The sequence below is a fragment of the Megascapheus bottae genome, chromosome 22, assembly GCF_031878675.1.
Source record: "Megascapheus bottae isolate mThoBot1 chromosome 22, mThoBot2.hap1, whole genome shotgun sequence".
In the NCBI taxonomy this organism is placed as follows: Eukaryota; Metazoa; Chordata; class Mammalia; order Rodentia; family Geomyidae; genus Megascapheus; species Megascapheus bottae.
The window spans coordinates 854,724-877,135 of NC_143530.1; the positions used below are offsets into that span (position 1 = coordinate 854,724).

Here is a 22,412-nt window from a genome sequence, read left to right on the forward strand (position 1 = left end):
AGAGAGAGAGAGAGAGAGAGAGAGAGAGAGAGAGAGACAGAGAGAGAGACAGAGAGAGAGAGAGAGAGAGAGAGAGAGAGAGAGAGAGAGAGCGCGCGAGCGTGTGTGTGTGTGTGTGTGTGTGCAGGAAAGAAAAGAAAGGATGCAAAGGATAGAAGACATCTCTGGTTTCCTTGAACAAGAGGAGGAAAGGACAAGATGTTCTACTTGGTGAACTTTAGGCAGGCTCTTTTGAATCCTCTTTGCCACTAGGCCTCTGCATCATCAGTTGTCCAAGAAAGGCTGCCTTTGCCTTACTGCTCAGTGAATGACTCCTCCTCCCTCCATCCTCACTCTTGTAAGGCACTAACCTTCTGTGAAGAGGAAGCTGAGGTGTCCAGGGGTCAAAAGGAAGAGCTATCTCAATTACTGAACAGAAAATCTGGGATTTAAACCCGAGTCTCCTCACTAAGAAATACCACAGATGGAGAGAAAAACAGATACAACTGAGTATCAATTATCCACAACCGACATCCCCTGCAGGCTGTTCTGCCCTGTCACGCAGGACCGCTAAACCACAGGCTTAACATTTCTGAGGCCAGTGGAAAACCAGAGAAGTGTCAACTCTTTACAAAACAGTAACAAGTCGTCACATATTTGACTTCAAATTTACCAGGAGTTTTGAACTAAAAAATATGGTGAACTGGGAAGTTAAAAATCTCTATGGGGGCAAGGAGCATGGCCTAGTGCTAGAGTGCTTGCCTAGCATGCACAAATACCCAGGATGGATTCTTTGGTTACCATATACATAGAAAAAAGCCAGAAGTGGTGCGGAGGCTCAAGTGGTAGAGGTCTAGCATTGTGAAAGCCCAGGGACAGTGCCCAGGCCCTGAGTTCAAGCTTGGGACTGGCAAAAAAAAAAAAAGAAAGAAAAAAAATATATATATATCAACTAAAGGGCTATGACTTGCCAAATTGAAACCACTGAATCAACACATTCATGGAATGACACACAACTGCCTTAAAGATCTACACTTAGCAGACATTAACAGGCGTCGTCTTCTATCTCATGGGTGGGAAAAGAGCCAACATAAAATCAGTATCACCCAGAGCAGAGGGGCAGGCTGGTTGAGGTGGAAAGTCTGGTCTAGTGTCCGTGGTCTTCTCACTCTCAGAAATAAGAGAAGCAAGATGAGAACCTCAGCCATGTCTACAACCAGAGACTGCCAAAGGTTGGCTGATCTAGTAAGCAGAGGCTCTACTCTTCACAGACACGGAAAATGTGATTTTAAAGTTTTTTTTAAAAATTAGATATACATTTATTTTGCTTCTGTTAGGTCACCCTATTTCTGTATTTTCCTGATTAACTTTCAGTCCATTTCTCTTCATAGTTTACTGATCTGACCACTTTAAGCCACAGTGAGTATTTTCATTAAAATCTACCCTGCTTATCATAAAGGTGTCTCACACCACTATTGGTGGCTTAGGGCTTGCTGCCCTGACATGTGTGCAGCATCTGAGGAAGCCCCACTGGATCCAGACTCAGGTTCTCCCCCTTGGTGAGTGAGATTTCCACTCCAGAGCAGCTGACACGCTAGCTGGAGGTGAGGCAGGGGTGTGCAATCTCTGGAGGCTGAGCCCAGGCGCTATGCTGCCTGCAGGAGTCCACCTCTTCACTGGATTATGCTACCCCCGCCCCGCAAAATGAATCTAGTAATGGATGTGGAAAACATAAACTTTTCTTCCCTGTACCACTTATAACCAGGGAAAAGTTCTAAGGTTCTGCCCAGTTACCAGCCCCCAACCCTACAAATGTGAAGCACTGTATTTCATGCAAGCGTGACTGCTGTTTCGGTGGCAAGGAGCTCTAGAACTGTCTTGTACGCCTGACTACGCTTTGAGAACATACAAAAACAACTGTCTCGTTTAGTGCCTTTCCTCCCTGCACTGTACTTTGCATGATGTCACTCAACCTGCTGGAATCTGCTGCAGCTTCTTCACCGACTCTCTCCATTTCTAGTCCTTCTGCCTCAGGAAAACAGCAGATGGGAAGTGGTTACCCGGCTGCCCTCCAGTGGTCACATTAAAGCACACACTGTTCTAACAAGGTCCAGTGGGCCAGACTCTACAAAAGCGAAGTCAGTGGTTATGAACGTAAGACTTCAGACACCACAAACTCAAACTCAGTCCAGATTTTCTAGACCCTCCAGCAGACCTGGCGTAGTGAGCCGGGCTCTGCTGCTCCTCACTCAAGAGCGGGCTCTCGGCTCTGTCCTGTGGGAGGCACACCTAGGGTGGGTGCCCCGACCACAGGGGACACACAGAGGCATGCCATTCCTCCTCACTACCATATCGAAACACACACAGTTTAGCTTCTAATTTTGCCATTTTAAAACAACGATAGTTAAATAAAACTCTAACTGTATGAGAAATCCTTATCAGAAAGGACAGGTCTACCAATGGGAAATGATCCAAAAGCAAACATGGGAAAAACTTCTTTTCATGTATTTCTGACTTATACTTTAATACCTCAATGCAATGGAACACAGGCATTCTTCTTTGTTTTAGCATGACATAAACCAAGTAGATTTCCCGCCCAGATGTACTGTAAATTGCTAGCACAGACATCTTGGGGACACAGAAATTTGATGACAAGTGTATAGTGCTCTCCTGCCTCCAAGCTGGGGGTGGTAGAACCTGACACAAGTTCTTTGTGTCTCACCAAAAAGAAATGAGCAAGGTTCCACATGCTTGCCAGGTATAACACCGTGCCAGCAGTGCAAACCTCACAGCAACTCTGAATTCACAGTCTAAAACCTGTGGCTTGCTTCTGCAGGAATTCTCTAACCGTAACGATTATTTACTGAGCATGTACTCTGTCCTAGATGCTGCTCGTCTATTACTGCTGCTTTGCACTTTTTATTTTGCTGAAGTCCTTTAATACTAAGTGAACAGTGTTTTAGACACAGGCTTGGAGGAATGCAAGGACTTGCTGCAAGCCACCTGCACTGCCAGCCAGAAGCACAGTCGGGTCCAGAATGTCATGAGGGACTGTCGAGTACGGGATCTGAAAATAGAAGGGATCTTATTTTTTGTGTGCCAGTTCTGGGTCTTGAACGCAGGGCCTGTGGTGTTCTACTGGGTGCTCTACATTTGAGCCATAGTTCCACTTCCACTCTTTGGTGGTTACTTGGACTTGAATCTTACCAACTCCTGCCCGTACTGGCTTTGAACCATGATCCTTATACCATAGCCTCCTGAGTAGTTAGGGTTACAGATGTGAGCCACCAGGGTATGGCTTGAAAATACATTCTTTTAAACCAACTTACTAAGTTACAAATCCGAACTTCAAATTAAGCAGCATCTAACAATATTTTCCAAGTATTATGTTTCCAATTTCCTCAGACTGAAGGACAGATACCATCATGAATTCCATGTAGATTGTACAGACTCACAGGAAGTATGCATAGGTAAAAAGTCAATCTCCTAACATATACCTACAATATTTCAAACGTCCCACAGCACGGTCCTGTGCTAACTTAACACAGGCTATCCTCTGTAAGCATCACATTTTGATTAGTACATCTGTGTGTGCCCTTGCCTGTACGTTTGTAAACAGGTATGGTTTCCACGCAGGAGAGCACATGTGTCCTTCGTCTCTCTAGGTCTTTTTACATAATTTTTCCAGGTCTGCCCATTTCTTTGCAAGTGATGTAGTGTCATTCTTCCCAATGTGCAAGCAGAGTGCCATTGTGTAAATGCACCCCGTCTTCTCATCCACTGGTCCACCAAGGGGCACCTGTGCGTTTCCACTCCTGGGCTAGGGTAAGCAGTGCTGCGGTGAACATGGTATGGGCACTCTGACTTGTTATCTTCTATATACATGCCCAAGAGGGGAATTACTGGATCACAGGAAGTTCTGTTTCCAGAGTGGCTGGGCAAATTTACACGCGTAAAAACCAACAGTATGCTAGGGTTCCCTTTTCCCTACAGCCACATCAGCATCTGTTGTTGTTTGCATTCTTGCTGGTGACTGATTACATTTAGAAATGAAAATAACCTAACTGATCTGGGAAGGGTCACTCAGTGCATAAAGGCATCAGATGAGAAGCCAATGAGGATAATAAGCTTTACAAGGGACGCCAGGCCATTAGGTAGCCTGAGGACATAAAGATGCCTCACTTAGGAAGGATGCTTGAGAAAAAGTTGAACTGGAATCCATACAAGGATTTCTGAGCCAGTTCCCCTTAAGGGCTAGCGGAACTACAACAAATTAAATGACACCCCAGAAAGCAAAGAAACCTAGACAGTGAAACACTATAAAACTGGTCATTTCTGCAGTAAGTTAATGGGAAGGAAGGAAGGAAGGAAGGAAGGAAGGAAGGGGAGAAGAGAAGAGAAGAGAAGAGAAGAGAAGAGAAGAGAAGAGAAGAGAGAAAAGAAAAAGAAAAGGAAAGGATTTCTAAGATTTATGAGCCAGCAGCCAACTACTGCATGTGACCCAGTGTAGACCTGGCCCAGGAAAAGAGAAGACGTCTGTCCAGGCAATGGTCTGCACAGATGCCACCAGGAGGTACTGTTGATTCTACCACGTGTCACCTGATGAAGATGCCCAGCTGAACCATGTTTCATCGGGAGGCGCAGGTGATCAGGAGGAAGGTTAGCAAGTTCAGTCCGTATGTTCACAATACAGACGTGAGACCTACCCATGCCCTGGGGGTGCAGGGGCTGGGAAGACGGGGCGCTATGGAGAGGACAATCAAGATGCTTTGTTCTTATAAACTGATTTGAACTTAAACCCCTTGGCTCAACTACTTAAAAATTACATTTTCAAAAAGAAGAGAGGGAGAGAATGCCTGTTTGAGAGGACACACGCATAACAGGCATCTGTGTAGCTGCGTATCTTGTATGATAAGGTACCAGTATTTGTGCAGTTGTTTCCAAGTAAGGCATTTGAATCTGCAAGCCTAGAGAACTGATGATGGCCCTCCTCGACACAAGGAACACATCCCCCATCTGTTGAGAGTCTGAGTTAAACAAGAACAAGTGAGAGGACATGGTCTAAAGCATGAGCCTAGGTCATAAGTAACCAGATCAAAAAGCTAGAGGCACAGCTCCAGGGGCAGAATGCCTTCCTACGGAGCACGAAGCCAGGAGTCCATTCAAAAAAAAAGAAAGAAAGAAGACAGTAAATAAGCCAAAAGAAAAGCAAAGGAGTTAAAAAAAAAACAAAAACCCTTCTATACTGAATATATATAGCATGTTATCTGTCTATACACTATAGGATACACAATAGACTATGTGACATACTACATACATTACATACATACTAAACATGAAGATAGTATCTACACAGTACACCTACTGCTTTTTGTTTTTCTTTTCCTCGAATTCCTCACTTGCTTCAAGGGGAGGCATACCCTTTTCAGGCTGAAATGTCCTTACTGTCGGCTCAGAGGCCACTGATTCTAACTATAAAGGACTGTGTTTTTGGACTAAGAGTTTAACACACTCTTACATAACCTTTGGGCAAACCCATGAGCTGACTAGTGATTTAAGGCCTGAGAAAAGCCGAGGTTTCGGGGGAAATACACAGAGATGGGAATGAGTTCCATATGTAACTATACTAAAGGGCATAATTACAAGTACATTACTCCTTTAAATCTACAAAATGTCCATCAGGGGCTATTATACTCAAAATCAACTATTAACACAGGTGCTCCTGGGAAGTTCTTGTGTTATGACAGACATAACAAGTAATCATGTCTCAAAACATGGCAACCAAAGCCCAGCTGTCATCCTAGCTACTCAGGAGGATCAAGGATCCTCCTTGATCTGAGGATCAAGGTTCAAAGCCAGCCCGGGCACAAAAGGACATGAGACTCCTGTCTCCAATCAACCTCTAGGAAATGGGAAGTGGGGCTGGCTCAAGGGTAGGGTGGTAACCTTGAGCTGAAGAGCTCGGGGACAATGCCCAGGACAAGTTCAAGCCCCACGACCCACACAAAAAAAAAGCAAAACAAAAACAAAAACAAACAAGCAAACAAAAAATACCCAAGGCCACTGAATTCCAGGCTTTCACCAGAGATCCTATCCTAGGGCCAGAGAAAGTTTTGTATGGTACATCCCATTTGCACGGACCAGAGAGCTCACTCCTGAGCAGTCTCCCCCGTCCCCCTCCCTCTGCTCGCTCTGGAGCAGCTGGGATCCAGTACTACTTCTCAGTCTCGGTACTGCTGCCTGGGCCCTCCTGACCAACAGCTAGGCTCGCAGGTGTGTGCCATGCGCCTGGCTTCTCTGCTGAGATGGGGGCCTCATAAACCATGAACTCGATCTCCGTCTCCCGAGTAGGCGGAATCATACGTCCCCTACCTGGTCTTCATTCTATTTTTAAAATAAACCGTACATCTTTATCACAAAATTCAGTAGGAAGAGAACCAAAACAAAACACGGTAGCACAGCTGGCCACCTGTATGGAGAAGCAACAGTCTGAGTTCACTCTGAGAAAGACAGGTTGAGCAGCTAAGCGCACAGGAGGAGCGGGGGCCGGGCCTCCCATCTGATGGGGGGTGGGAGGGGACAAGTTCTTCACACAGTGGCTGCTCTGTGGGCACTCAAGTCTCGGGGCCTGAAGGAGATGCTGCGGGGAAGGCCCCTGCACATGGGCACTGAGAAAGGCTGCCCACGGGGCCTTGCGGTAACCCCACCATCCTGGTGCTCAGAGTACTCACGTCTGGCTGTGTCTTCTCCCTCACCGGGAACAAGAGTCTCCTCCAAGTCAGTCTGCAAAGGCGATGCCATCTAACAAAGCTCATCAACACAGTGCACCCTGACCACACTCTCAACGTGCTCACCCCTTCAACTCACCCCCCCTTCCCTTACTCTTCCTAATTCCTGACTTCCTTCTCTCCCCAACCCTCCCCTTATTCCTACCCCCTTCTTACATTCTCCTTTTTCCTAGGTAATAAATTCATAAATTCATACATACTATAGAACAGAAAATTATCCTTAAGACACACAAGATTCTATGAATGACCTTGGATAAGAAAATCTAATCAGAATAAAATATGGCTTTCAAAACAATACAGACACAAAATGCATGACATGCTATGCAGAGAAAGGAGCCGCTGCTCGTTGGAATAAGATGTAAGACAGCTGTAAACAGATTAAGTGGCTTTACCACAGCATTATTCAAACTGCATCCTTTATGAAAAAGGCCTCAAGACACAATCAATAAGTTAATAATTAAAATACATAAAACTGTAGCAGATACTAATCACCATAAAATTGTGCTGAAATAATGTTTAAGCTTTGACTTGTCAGAAAGGACCCATTAATAAAGACAGACTTTTTTTGGTACTATGTCTAGGAGAGCCATAAATTGCCTAACTGTAGTAGACAAAGTGGCTTAAGTCAGGCACTTTCTGGATAGCACCTTGATTCCAGTTCTTCCCAGTAAGGATCTGGAAAAGATCACACACATGCGCACACACACATGCGCACACACACACAGGGCTGCCTAGCTGCCAGTGTGCCAGAGCTGGGAAGGCAGGCGCACCTCCTCAAGCCGGAGTGAGCGAGGGGCTGCGGGAAGGCTAACCACAAGTGCACCAAGGACAGAACAAAGGGACCCACACCTCCAGCACGGCAGGGGGAGAAGGAAGCAAGAACACCTCGTGGTCTCTTCTTGAATGGCCTCGAGTGAGACCTCTCATGGCAGTGAACACTATATTCCAGTAAGCTACTAAGTAAGAATGGCTTCGGAAGCCGGGCACTGGTGGCTCACGCCTGCAAGCCTGGCTACTCAGGAGGCCGGTATCTGAGAACGGTGATGCCAAACCAGCCTGGACAGAAAAGTCAGTCCATTAGACTCTTAGCTCCAGTTAGAAGTGGAGCTGTGGTTCAAGTGGTAGAATGCTAGCCTTGAACAAAAGAAGCCCAGGGAGAGCACCCAAGCCCGAAGTTCAAGCCCCAGGATTGATTGGCTAAAAAAAAAATTTTTTTTTTTAAATATCTGCTTTGGATTCCTGTCTTGCTAACTGTATTTTTGGCTCACATAGCCATGAAGAGCGGGCAACCCGAGGACGGGCTTCTACGAGCCGAAGATTCTGGGAGGCCAACAGCCTGAGCACTGAACGAGACCACCGCCCTTGTGGGATGCAAACACAGCACATCCGCCAGCTAGAGGTCCCCAGCTGCCAGCACCCCAACGGCGAAAGCTCAAATTACAGGAAATAATTCTCTCTCTCCCTCTCCCCCTCCCCCCACCCTCTTCCTCTCCTGGGCTTGAACTCAGGGCCTGAGCACTGTCCTTGAACTTCTCAAGGCTAGAGCTCTACCACTTCAGCCACAGAACCACTTCCGGCTTTTCCTGTGTATGTGGTAACGAGGAATCAAACCCAGGGCTTTGAGCATGCTAGGCAAGTATTCTACCACTAGGCTCACACTCCCGGCCCCTAAATTTCTGTTTTTATAAGGAACCAATCTTTGTTATTTTGCTATGGGAACCCTAGAAAACTAATACAAACACAACATACTTATAACTTACTTGGAGAATATCTCAATTCTGTAATTACTCTTTTCTTAAGAAGAAGCAAGCAAAACAATAAAACTTGGCTTGTCTAGCATGCACGAAGACCTGGATTCGATTTCTCAGTACCATATGCATAGAAAAAGCTGGAAGTGGTGCTGTGGTTAAGTGGTAGAGCTCTAGGCTTGAGCGAAAAGCCCAAGGCCAGTGTTCAGGCCCTGAGTTCAGTCCCCATGACTGGCAAAAAAATAAATAAATAAAACTTCCACTTCATACAATGGCACATGGCATAAAAGAGTAAGGGCATATTTCCAGATAAAACATTACTAGCTGGCAGTAGTAATCAGGGGACTGGGATGCAGCTCAGTGGCAAAGCGCTTCCCTAGCAAGTGCAACGTCCTGGGTTCAAACCCCAGGGCCAAAAAAAATACAGTTAAAACTAATCAGGGAGCAGGAGTGAGCATTTCAGTGTTGCGCATAGGTTTAAAGGCAGGCTGACAGTAAGTCAATAACTGCCGTAAAGATTCTGCGGAGTACAACAGGAATCAACTTTCGTTTTATTTGTTCAGAGTATCACGTGGTCCTCACGATGGCATTGTGTGTGCATGCACGTGTGCATGCAGGTGTACTGAAGTGCATGAATGTGCAGACACGCCCTACATAGAACTGCAACTCAGAACCATGTCTGTCTTGTAATCACAGTTGGCAGACCACACCCTGAGCTCTTCAGCTCAAGGCCACAGCCCCACTTCTGCTTCTCTAGAGGTTACGTGGAGATGAGAGTCTCCTGGTCTTCAGTGCCTGGGCTGGCTCTGAACCACAATCCTCAGATCTCAGCCTCCTGCGTAGCTTGGATTACAGGCGTGAGCCACCGTGCGGGCAGAGGTCATTTTTTTTGCCTGAACTAGGTTATAGACACACGTGTTGTCTAGACATTTCAACTGTTTCAGCAAGCAGTTTTTGGACTGAAGTGGCTTCTCCTCACTTCCCGGGTTACCTTGTCGGCATCCATCTTCCCTTTGATGAACTCCTGCTTCCAGAACTGCAAGGCCTGCTCGAGGGAAAGGCCGATGCCCTTCAGGAAGAGGCCGTACTGCATGCGGCCGCCGTGCCGCAGGTGGTGGTTCTCGCGCAGGACTCTGTGCAGGTGGCGCATGCAGGGTGGGAAGGACTTGGCGGCCAGCTAGGAGAGAAAGCAAGTTTGCTGAGGCAGAGCAGGCTCGCAGGCTCCGGCAGCCAGGGGGCAGGGCCGCCGCCCAAGAAGACACACCCTGGAAGTTCCCATGTTGTCAGCGGTGATGAGCGGAGCCACCGCCCGCTAAGATGATAGCACCTGCCAGATTAGATTAGACCCAGGAACCAAAGCTTATCCCGCTGTGTCTTTGACATTTTCAAGTGAAGCCCTTTCTTTGGAGAGCTACATAAATACGCATGCCACCTTTCAGGAAATAACGGAGAGGCTGCATGCTCTGTTTGGGACACTGTCGGAAGCGCTGGCGCTGGCAGTGCACCCATCCGGTGCCATCCCATCCCGTGGCTCTGCCATGTGCACGGTGCCGCCCTCCGCACGCCTGCACTTGCTCACTCGTAGCCCAGAGGCAGCAAGATTCCCTCCCTGCTCCTCCCCTGGGCCGCCTGCTCAGCCACCTCTGCTCCTGTACCCCCCCCCCGCCCCCGTAAATGTGTTTCCACCATTGTGAAAACCTAAGTCAGATGTGACTGTGGCTTACCGAATCAATCTGGTCTAAAGAAATCTTTCCCGCACTCCCCTGGGCGCTATAATCTTGGCCAGTGTAAGAATGGCTAAGACAAAGAAAAAAAATTATGAAAACAGGATTTGCACAACACTTTCGATCACCTCAAAGAAAATTAGTATCATAAGAAAACATTTCACGCACAAACATAGCAGAACTGCGGTCACATCTTTACAATATCGTTGATACATTACTTCTCAGTGACAGCCTGGGTGGCCACCTTCCGTCACAGGTGCTGCTCCATGTCCTCCAGGCATGACCACACTTGCAGTGAAGGCCAGCCTCTGTTCACCCTCACTCACAAAAGTGCATCACAGCAGGGAACTGAGGCACCAACCAGAACCCATCGCTTCACAGCAGGCCCTGAGCTATCCTGTGGTGCGGGCGCCAGGCTCACCCAGTGGAGACAGCTGTGCCCGGTCTCCACGTCGATGGGGGAGGGGGGGACAATGCGAACTGATTTGGGCAAAGGGAAGACACACAAAGCCACTGTTCCTTGAAGTACACAGGTTTGACTGGGCAGGTGAGTACCAGATTATGGTAGCACTCAGGAGGCTAGGCAGGAAGATTTCCACTTTGAGACCCGGCCCTTCCTCATTCCTCCCTGCTCTCACTCTCACCCACGCCCCGACTCCAACCACCTACTCAGAGTGGATGGCAAACTCTGAGACGAGTCACCGTCATTCCCAAATATCCCCACATACCCACGGGAGTCCTATGGGTGTTGCAGGTTGAAAATGTCCGAAGTTATTGAACTCAGCAATCACCCCATTCCCAGCCCCTGCTGGAATTCACTTTCTCAGCTAAAGATGGCATTCCCTGGGTGAGATTCAAGTTCAGTTCAACCTGTGCCTCTAACGCGCACCACTGCACCAATAAGTACAGAAGCAAAGCAAGTCATGGCCCCAATATAAGGAAATAACTACACAAGGGAGAAAATTTATTCAATAAAATTATGTTCCTGGCGTTGGATGACTTGCTGAGGGCTGTCTCCCAGGTCTGAGGACAGTGTCTTGTTTCTATTCAGGGTATACATAAGAACACCCAGTCACTAGGCACAGACGCATGCAGGTTAGTGAACATCTAGTCTATGAGACATTGAACTGCTTTTTTCTGTGCTTAACTGAACTTTTAACAAAGAAACTAGATTGTAGTTTAAAAGAAAAAAAAGTGTGGACACCTTCATTCTCCAGTCTCAAAAATATGCACTAGCAAGCAAAATCGAGATTATCAGTATGCAAACTATGACACTAATTCTATTGCCTGTGTTCTGTACAATACTTCAAGGATTCTGTATTTTGCCACTTCCACTTTTACGGGCATGTCTATCACTTCAGGTTAGTTGTACTGATACACTGAATTAAACTGCTACTCATCATTCCTCTTTAACCTTAGAGACACTACACAATGGTGGACCTAGTGATGAACTCTTCCTCTACCTTCTAGAGTCTAACTCTGCTAGGCGGTTCTGAAATCACACAGTTCATGCAAATCATTCACAATTATGTTTTCCTAACAAGACTATCATTAGAATCTATCAAGCCAAAAAATGCTCTTTCCTATCTCAACGTAAAAGATAAAAGAAAACATAACATTTGGACAGTCAAAAAAGACAACTGAAAATGCTCAAAAGGCATCCCTAGCTTTCCAGAATAAGAAGTGTCAGTGACACACATCAGCTGCCACCTTGCAAACAGATGTCTGACACAGGAATAAAATGAGAAACCCTTGGCTTAATGATAATAAAAGAGCAACATCAGTTGGTATATATTACATGTAGCACCTATCCCTGGTTGCCTAGCAACCAATCATGAGTGAACTCGAGAGAGAATAAAAGCCCTAAAGGAAGGTAGTTTTTGAAAGTTTCAAGGGTTCAAAAAGATGTGTCAGTAGTTAATCCAAATTCTAGTTGACAATCACCATAGTGAGCTGCAGGAAGAGGAATCCATCATTATTGCACAGAATCAATATTAACTACAGGCAAGATTTGACCATTAAGATTTATAGCTGAACCAGTAGACATTTGGGGGCAAATTTTTTAACAGTATGATTTATAAAATATAAAAACTTTATGTATAAAGCAATAAAACATCACTGATATAACTTACATTTCATTTAACAAAGCCCATACTAAATAGCTACCATGTGACAGATATTATTTCAGCTTCTGGAAATACAAAAGTGAGTGTACAGGCTCTTTAGCAGCTCAAGCAACAGTGGGAAAATCAGACAGAAAACAGATGGTGAGGAGACTGAATTCTGTACTCCCAAGGTGACCCGAGGTGCTGTGAAAATGCAGACCTACCTACATGGGGGCAAGCAGTGGCTGACCAAATGCCAGAAGGAGAAGGAAGGGAAAACACAAAAAGGTCCCTTCTATACACTTAAAATGCCTGTGTTGGCAAAGGCACAGAGAAAAGCAAACTTAACAGGTTACACTGGAGGGGGAATTCCATGGTACCTGATGAACTAGACACTGGAATCTCAGTGCTGAAAGTTCAAAGAGACAGACAGGTCAGGGCCCTGTCCTTAGGACTTCTCATGCCAGACTAAGAAGTTCATTCAAGCTTGATGCAGAATGAAATTAGCAAAGCAGACAAAGGTTTTTAAGCTAAGAACAATATAAACATAACAGCACTGAAGTCAACTCAATTACAGACAGCAAGCAGAGTTGGGCAAAGAGGACAGGCAAAGGCTCTATAGACAGTAAGAGTCTTACCAGTAGATAAAGTCACTGGAAGATCTGGATGGGAGGGAGAGGGAGGTGGGGCAAGAGTCTCAATATGACATTTCCGATTCTGATCACATTGACAGCTCTAGGAACAGAAACAAGTGTGGGTAGAGAATTCAGTCCTGGGGCCAGGAGTGTGGCCTAGCGGTAAAGCGCTTGTCTAGCATGCATGATGGCCTGGATTCGATTTCTGGGTACCACATACACAGAAAAAGCCCGTAGTTGTAATGTGGCTTAATTGGCAGAGCTCTAGTCTTGAGAAAGCTCAAGGACAGTGCTCATGCCCTGAGTTCAAGGCCCAGAACTGGTGAAAAAAATAACAGAGGAGGAGGAAGAAGAGGAAGAAGAAGAAGAGCAGGAGGAGGAGAGAGAGGAAGAGGAGGAGCAAGAGGAGGAGGAACAGGAAGAAAAATAATTCGGCCCTGGTTGGATGCCCTCCCTTACAACCTGCACTAACAAAATGATCATACAATAGTTAAAACATATCTGAAAAAGAAAAGTTAAGTGTAGAAAAGGGAAAAAAGGAAATGAAAGGAGATAAAAGGGGAAAAAAGACAAAACAACACAAATGTACCAAAGTAAATCCAAATTTCTGAATATGTCACAATAAGCTATAGCTTTAAAGAAACCACGGGGGTTCATTATTGCTGCTTCACTAGATAAAACTTGAAAGTTCAAGCAAAGCATCACAAAGCACACATATATACCTTTTAACATCACAAAGCATCAGGAAAAGCTTTAGGTGACGCTGAAATTTGAGGATTCTGATCTAAAGCCAGCCAGGATAGGGAAATCCATCAAACTCCAACTGAACCCCAAACACTTGGAAGAGGAGCTGTGGCTCCAGTGGTAGAAAGCTAAGCCTTGAACAGAAAAGCTCAGCAACAGATCCTGGATTCAAGCCTAGAATGGCACTGTACATGTATATGTATATGTACATGTACGTGTATATGTATATGTACATACATGTGTATATACAGTCTACAGCAAATAAAACAAAGTCACTATCCTTTATACCTCAGGTACATGAACACAAATAAAACCCATTAATAAGTTACCCTCACTCCAGGAGAGAAATAACTAAGTGTCTGCGAGTCAGTACCGAAATGCACACGATCACCATGTGATCAATCCACGACACGAGTCACTACCGAAATGCACCCGATCACCGTGTGATCAGTCCACTACACGAGTCACTACCGAAATGCACACGATCACCGTGTGATCAGTCCACTACACGAGTCACTACCGAAATGCACACGAGCACCGTGTGATCAATCTACCACACGAGTCACTACTGAAATGCACACGATCACCATGTAATCAATCTACCACACGAGTCACTACTGATATGCACACGATCACCGTGTGATCAGTCCACTACACGAGTCACTACCGAAATGCACACGAGCACCGTGTGATCAATCCACTACACAAGTCACTACCGAAATGCACCCGATCACCGTGTGATCAATCCACTACACGAGTCACTACCGAAATGCACCCGATCACCATGTGATCACTCCACCACACGAGTCACTACCGAAATGCACACGATCACCATGTAATCAATCTACCACACGAGTCACTACTGATATGCACACGATCACCGTGTGATCAATCCACTACACGAGTCACTACCGAAATGCACACGATCACCATGTGATCACTCCACCACACGAGTCACTACCGAAATGCACACGATCACCATGTGATCAATCCACTACACGAGTCACTACCGAAATGCACACGATCACCGTGTGATCAGTCCACTGTTGGGAGCCAGAGTGGAATCAAACTGTACCTTGATTTGCATCAGACAATGGCTTTATTGTCTTATTGTTTTCTGGCCTTATTTTGTTTAAATGACCTGAGATTTACCATATGAATGTAACACCTGGAAGTTCCCTGGGTCTCAAGGAGGGAAGAAGCTGGAGTGGAAAATAAACGCGGCAGTCTTTACCTGGACTGCAGACCGGTGTGTCTGTCTCTCTTCTATTTCTTCCTAGTCCTTGCCCCCTATTTCAGGAACCCCAATCTGCGAATCCTGGTTTGCTGCCGGCTGGCCCCGGCAGTCCACTACACAAGTCACTACCGAAATGCACACGATCACCGTGTGATCAGTCCACTACACGAGTCAGTACCGAAATGCACACGATCACCATGTAATCAATCTACCACACGAGTCACTACCGAAAGGCACACGATCACCGTGTGATCAGTCCACCACACGAGTCACTACTGATATGCACACGATCACCATGTGATCAATCCACCACACGAGTCACTACCGAAATGCACACGATCACCGTGTAATCAATCCACTACACAAGTCACTACCGAAATGCACACGATCACCGTGTGATCAATCCACTACACGAGTCACTACCGAAATGCACACGATCACCGTGTGATCAGTCCACTACACGAGTCACTACCGAAATGCACCCGATCACCGTGTGATCAGTCCACTACACGAGTCACTACCGAAATGCACACGATCACCGTGTGATCAATCCACTACACGAGTCACTACCGAAATGCACACGATCACCATGTATCAGTCCACTACACGAGTCACTACCGAAATGCACACGATCACCGTGTGATCAGTCCACTACACGAGTCACTACCGAAATGCACACGATGACAATGTGATCAGTCCACTACACGAGTCACTACCGAAATGCACACGATGACAATGTGATCAGTCCACTACACGAGTCACTACCGAAATGCACACGAGCACCATGTGATCAATCCACTACACGAGTCACTACTGAAATGCACACGAGCACCATGTCTACCGAAATGCACATGATCACCGTGTGATCAATCCACTACGCGAGTCACTACTGAAATGCACACGATCACCGTGTGATCAATCTGCTACACGAGTCACTACCGAAATGCACACGATCACTGTGTGATCAATCTACTACACGAGTCACTACCGAAATGCACACGATCACCGTGTGATCAATCCACTACACGAGTCACTACCGAAATGCACACGATCACCGTGTGATCAGCCTACTACATGAGTCACTACCGAAATGCACACGATCACCGTGTGATCAATCCACTACACGAGTCACTACCGAAATGCACATGATCACTACACGAGTCACTACCGAAATGCACATGACCACTTTTTAGATTTCCAATTTTTTTTATAACAGGGCTACATTATTATTGTATTTAGAGGACAAGCCTCATGCAGTTCTTCTACTCCCAATAAGAGAATGACTTTGCCTGTGCTTACGTAAGAGGTACATTATTATTACCTGTGCACACCACAGAGTTCCGCTTGAACTTATCGAGTAGTTCTATACTCTTGCTGTTGAGTGCAAAGGCCAACTAGACCATTCAAACATCAGGATAATAAGTAATATTGTACTAAGAACTTAAACTTGGGTAACAGAATGGAATACAAAAAAAAAAAGCTTTTCAGTAACTGAAGGCATCTGAATCATTTTAACACACTTGTGTTTAAAATCTAACAAGGCATGGCTTTCTGTTACCTGAGGTGGTTGAGCAGAGGCTGAAGTCTCTCATCCGACTGCACAGCGGGCAAGGACCGGGCCGTTAACTGAAAGGAGACACAAGAGTTGGTAAGTACAGCATGGATCACACATTAAAGAAACATGAATGCCAATTCAAAACTGATCCCAGTACAGGGAACAGAAAGGGAGGCAACACTCAAAATGTAGGGTGATGCGTGGCTCTTTTTAATCAAGGAGTTATATTATGTGAGCAAAGCCTGCTTCTGAGGACACAAGTAAGTCACTGGGCTTAGAACAGAAAAGGAAGACAAGAACAAGCAGGAGAAACCACCACAGGCTGAACCCACGGAGCATCCCCTCAGGAACACAGCGTCCCTGTAAAGGACACAGGAAGACTTAGAAATGACACACAGTCTGACAACCACCATCAGGGTAGCATCCTAAGATAAGGAGGAAATTGGAGCCAGGACTTCATTTATGTCTGAGCTGCTGTGACGTGGTCTCACGCGCACCCCCCCTCCACGTCCCTCATTTTACATTACTGTAAGGAACCAAGAAGATCTCTAAAGTATGCAAAAAGACCTACCTCAAGTACTTATTATAGAAAGACAGACCAAAAGTGATCCAGGAAATCAAAAGTAAAAGCCAGGGCTGGGAGCTTGGCCTAGTGGTAGAGTGCTTGCCTAGCATGCACGAAGACCCTGGTTCAATTCCTCAGTACTACATGCATAGAAAAAAGCTAGAAGTGGTGCTGTGGCTCAAGTGGTAGAGCTCAGCCTTGAGAAAGTCGAAGGACAGTGCTCAAGCCCTGAGCTCAAGCCCAGGACTGGCAAAAAAATAAATAAATAAATAAAAAATTTTAAAAAAGTAAAAGCCAGAGCCTTTTAACTCATTTTGTGTAAAAACTAATTGTATTCCTTTACCTTTTTCAGTTCATGCCCTCTCCTGTAGACCCTTATGGGTTGTGCTGGGCAGAAAGTGGCCCTGTGAAGAGATGTAACCAGATCTGACCATCTCCCAACCTGTGCCACACTGGGATCTCTAGAAAAAATAATTTCTAACTCAGGCCATGTGCCAGAGTACTAAGTAAAAGGGTTTGCCTTTCAACTTGTAAAGCAATTAGCACTTCATGTTAAGAAGGTGAGATGATAAATCCACTCCGAAGCCACAACCTTTCTGCGGCGTTGTGTGACCTTCCAGGGGCCATCATGACTTAAAATTCCCCAAGGCTCCACAGTGGCTGATCACATGCCCTCTGCTGGAGGGACTGCATCCCAACCGTGGCAATGTAACGGGTGCTTAGCAAATATTTATTGTGTGACAAATCCATGAGTTTGCAACCAATTTCCTTAACTGATGAAAACCAAGGTGTTTTTCTATCTACATTTCATGGTTATAGCTTTAGGAATTCCTGACTTTAGCAAAATTAAGGGTAACCATAAACTAAACTAAATCACGATTATTAGTCTTCCAAGAAAATTATATATCATCATGATAAGATTTTTTGCATCATCTATTTTAGCATTTCTTCTGCAATGTGAAATGAATATCTTGTCCAGGTTAAATAGATTTAGATTCCAATTTTGTTTCATGTTCTTTTATAGAGAACATAACAATATCCTTGACATATATTAGAATGCTAATACAGATAAAATAAATTGGATTAGTATGGAAAGAGGAAGTGTGGGACTATGTTGTCTAATCAATAAGACTATTTGGGTAGGAAGCAATTCTGGCTTTATCAACAGAAAGCCATGGGAAACAAAGACCGTGAATGACAGACGCTTCAAACCTTTCAGTGGTGTTCCTTTCCTTTCCTCAAGGAAAAGCAAGTATGACAACATGTACGCCTGGTTGTACACCTGCATACACTTCTGTGTGAAGTTGTTTGAGAGGAGGGTGGGGACATGGATGCTTTCTAGTGTTGTGAGAAGAGCTTGTGGAGGACAGGCTGAAACAATGGCAGGGAAATCAACTCAGAGAACGCACAGGTAGCATCCCAGGTCTTCAAGATGAAGAACCAAGCAGGGCAGTAAGAGCTGCGGGAGAAAGACAAGTACAGGAGATGCGCAAGAGGTGCACGGCCCAGAACCTCATCAGCAGAGAAGACCCAGAGGGTAGTGGGTCATCCCGGGAGATGGACAGTACAAAATGGAAAAACAGCAGCAACACCCAGTGGCTCCTCTAGGAGGATGTGGGTAAGGGAAAGGTCCATGTTGGAGCATGCCAACAACTCTGCCTGAGGGCCCAGGCAGCCACATGGACCACAAGGAAAAACCTTTAGGCTTTGTTCAGACAAGGCCCCAGAACCACCCCATCTTCCCACACTGCAAGACTGACGCCCTGACTGGGGCAGCTTCTTAGACCTCCATGGTGAGGGTCATTCTAGGGGCCAAGCATGTGGCTTTCCCCCACACCCCCAGCTTTCGGCGGAGATCACTCCAACCAGTGGATGAACAAGGGAAGAGCACGAGTCTACGGATGGACTGTCCACAGGTGGAGGAACAAGGGAAGAGCACAGGTCTACTGATGGACTGTGGATGAACAAGGGAAGAGCACAGGTCTACTGATGGACTGTGGATGAACAAGGGAAGAGCACAGGTCTACTGATGGACTGTGGATGAACAAGGGAAGAGCACGGGTCTACTGATGGACTGTGGATGAACAAGGGAAGAGCACGGGTCTACTGATGGACTGTGGATGAACAAGGGAAGAGCACGGGTCTACTGATGGACTGTGGATGAACAAGGGAAGAGCGCAGGTCTACTGATGGACTGTGGATGAACAAGGGAAGAGCACGGGTCTACTGATGGACTGTGGATGAACAAGGGAAGAGCACAGGTCTACTGATGGACTGTGGATGAACAAGGGAAGAGCACGGGTCTACTGATGGACTGTGGATGAACAAGGGAAGAGCACGGGTCTACTGATGGACTGTGGATGAACAAGGGAAGAGCACCGGTCTACTGATGGACTGTGGATGAACAAGGGAAGAGCACGGGTCTACTGATGGACTGTGGATGAACAAGGGAAGAGCACAGGTCTACTGATGGACTGTGGATGAACAAGGGAAGAGCACGGGTCTACTGATGGACTGTGGATGAACAAGGGAAGAGCACGGGTCTACTGATGGACTGTGGATGAACAAGGGAAGAGCGCAGGTCTACTGATGGACTGTGGATGAACAAGGGAAGAGCACGGGTCTACTGATGGACTGTGGATGAACAAGGGAAGAGCACAGGTCTACTGATGGACTGTCCAGAGGTGGATGAACAAGGGAAGAGCACAGGTCTACTGATGGACTGTGGATGAACAAGGGAAGAGCGCAGGTCTACTGATGGACTGTGGATGAACAAGGGAAGAGCACAGGTCTACTGATGGACTGTGTACAGGTGGAGGAACAAGGGAAGAGCACAGGTCTACTGATGGACTGTGGATGAACAAGGGAAGAGCACGGGTCTACTGATGGACTGTCCACAGGTGGAGGAACAAGGGAAGAGCACAGGTCTACTGATGGACTGTGGATGAACAAGGGAAGAGCACAGGTCTACTGATGGACTGTGGATGAACAAGGGAAGAGCACAGGTCTACTGATGGACTGTGGATGAACAAGGGAAGAGCACGGGTCTACTGATGGACTGTGGATGAACAAGGGAAGAGCACGGGTCTACTGATGGACTGTGGATGAACAAGGGAAGAGCACGGGTCTACTGATGGACTGTGGATGAACAAGGGAAGAGCGCAGGTCTACTGATGGACTGTGGATGAACAAGGGAAGAGCACGGGTCTACTGATGGACTGTGGATGAACAAGGGAAGAGCACAGGTCTACTGATGGACTGTGGATGAACAAGGGAAGAGCACGGGTCTACTGATGGACTGTGGATGAACAAGGGAAGAGCACGGGTCTACTGATGGACTGTGGATGAACAAGGGAAGAGCGCAGGTCTACTGATGGACTGTGGATGAACAAGGGAAGAGCACGGGTCTACTGATGGACTGTGGATGAACAAGGGAAGAGCACAGGTCTACTGATGGACTGTGGATGAACAAGGGAAGAGCACGGGTCTACTGATGGACTGTGGATGAACAAGGGAAGAGCACGGGTCTACTGATGGACTGTGGATGAACAAGGGAAGAGCGCAGGTCTACTGATGGACTGTGGATGAACAAGGGAAGAGCACGGGTCTACTGATGGACTGTGGATGAACAAGGGAAGAGCGCAGGTCTACTGATGGACTGTGGATGAACAAGGGAAGAGCACAGGTCTACTGATGGACTGTGTACAGGTGGATGAACAAGGGAAGAGCACAGGTCTACTGATGGACTGTGGATGAACAAGGGAAGAGCGCAGGTCTACTGATGGACTGTGGATGAACAAGGGAAGAGCACAGGTCTACTGATGGACTGTGCACAGGTGGATGAACAAGGGAAGAGCACAGGTCTACTGATGGACTGTGTACAGGTGGAGGAACAAGGGAAGAGCACAGGTCTACTGATGGACTGTGGATGAACAAGGGAAGAGCACAGGTCTACTGATGGACTGTGTACAGGTGGATGAACAAGGGAAGAGCACAGGTCTACTGATGGACTGTGGATGAACAAGGGAAGAGCACGGGTCTACTGATGGACTGTGGATGAACAAGGGAAGAGCACAGGTCTACTGATGGACTGTGGATGAACAAGGGAAGAGCACAGGTCTACTGATGGACTGTGGATGAACAAGGGAAGAGCACAGGTCTACTGATGGACTGTGGATGAACAAGGGAAGAGCACAGGTCTACTGATGGACTGTGGATGAACAAGGGAGGAGCACAGGTCTAATGATGGACTGTGGATGAACAAGGGAAGAGCACAGGTCTACTGATGGACTGTGGATGAACAAGGGAAGAGCACAGGTCTACTGATGGACTGTGGATGAACAAGGGAAGAGCACAGGTCTACTGATGGACTGTGGATGAACAAGGGAAGAGCACAGGTCTACTGATGGACTGTGGATGAACAAGGGAAGAGCACAGGTCTACTGATGGACTGTGGATGAACAAGGGAAGAGCACAGGTCTACTGATGGACTGTGCACAGGTGGAGGAACAAGGGAAGAGCACGGGTCTACTGATGGACTGTGGATGAACAAGGGAAGAGCACAGGTCTACTGATGGACTGTCCACAGGTGGATGAACAAGGGAAGAGCACAGGTCTACTGATGGACTGTGGATGAACAAGGGAAGAGCACAGGTCTACTGATGGACTGTGGATGAACAAGGGAAGAGCACAGGTCTACTGATGGACTGTGGATGAACAAGGGAAGAGCACAGGTCTAATGATGGACTGTGGATGAACAAGGGAAGAGCACAGGTCTACTGATGGACTGTGGATGAACAAGGGAAGAGCACAGGTCTACTGATGGACTGTGGATGAACAAGGGAAGAGCACAGGTCTACTGATGGACTGTGGATGAACAAGGGAAGAGCACAGGTCTACTGATGGACTGTGGATGAACAAGGGAAGAGCACAGGTCTACTGATGGACTGTGCACAGGTGGAGGAACAAGGGAAGAGCACGGGTCTACTGATGGACTGTGGATGAACAAGGGAAGAGCACAGGTCTACTGATGGACTGTGTACAGGTGGAGGAACAAGGGAAGAGCACAGGTCTACTGATGGACTGTGGATGAACAAGGGAAGAGCACAGGTCTACTGATGGACTGTGTACAGGTGGATGAACAAGGGAAGAGCACAGGTCTACTGATGGACTGTGGATGAACAAGGGAAGAGCACGGGTCTACTGATGGACTGTGGATGAACAAGGGAAGAGCACAGGTCTACTGATGGACTGTGGATGAACAAGGGAAGAGCACAGGTCTACTGATGGACTGTGGATGAACAAGGGAAGAGCACAGGTCTACTGATGGACT

General features: G+C 46.6%; 1 protein-coding gene across 1 annotated transcript in view; it reads right to left on the reverse strand.

Annotated features, from left to right (window-relative positions):
• Window positions 1–22,412, reverse strand: part of Prim2 (DNA primase subunit 2) — an 81,297-nt gene that overhangs the window by 12,377 nt on the left and 46,508 nt on the right. Inside the window, exons 8-10 of the mRNA XM_090355285.1 lie at window positions 16,519–16,586; window positions 10,240–10,312; window positions 9,507–9,692 (exon numbers count right to left, since the gene is read on the reverse strand). Of these exons, the coding sequence (XP_090211411.1) occupies window positions 9,507–9,692; window positions 10,240–10,312; window positions 16,519–16,586 (327 nt within the window). The remainder of the gene's footprint in view (window positions 1–9,506; window positions 9,693–10,239; window positions 10,313–16,518; window positions 16,587–22,412) is intronic.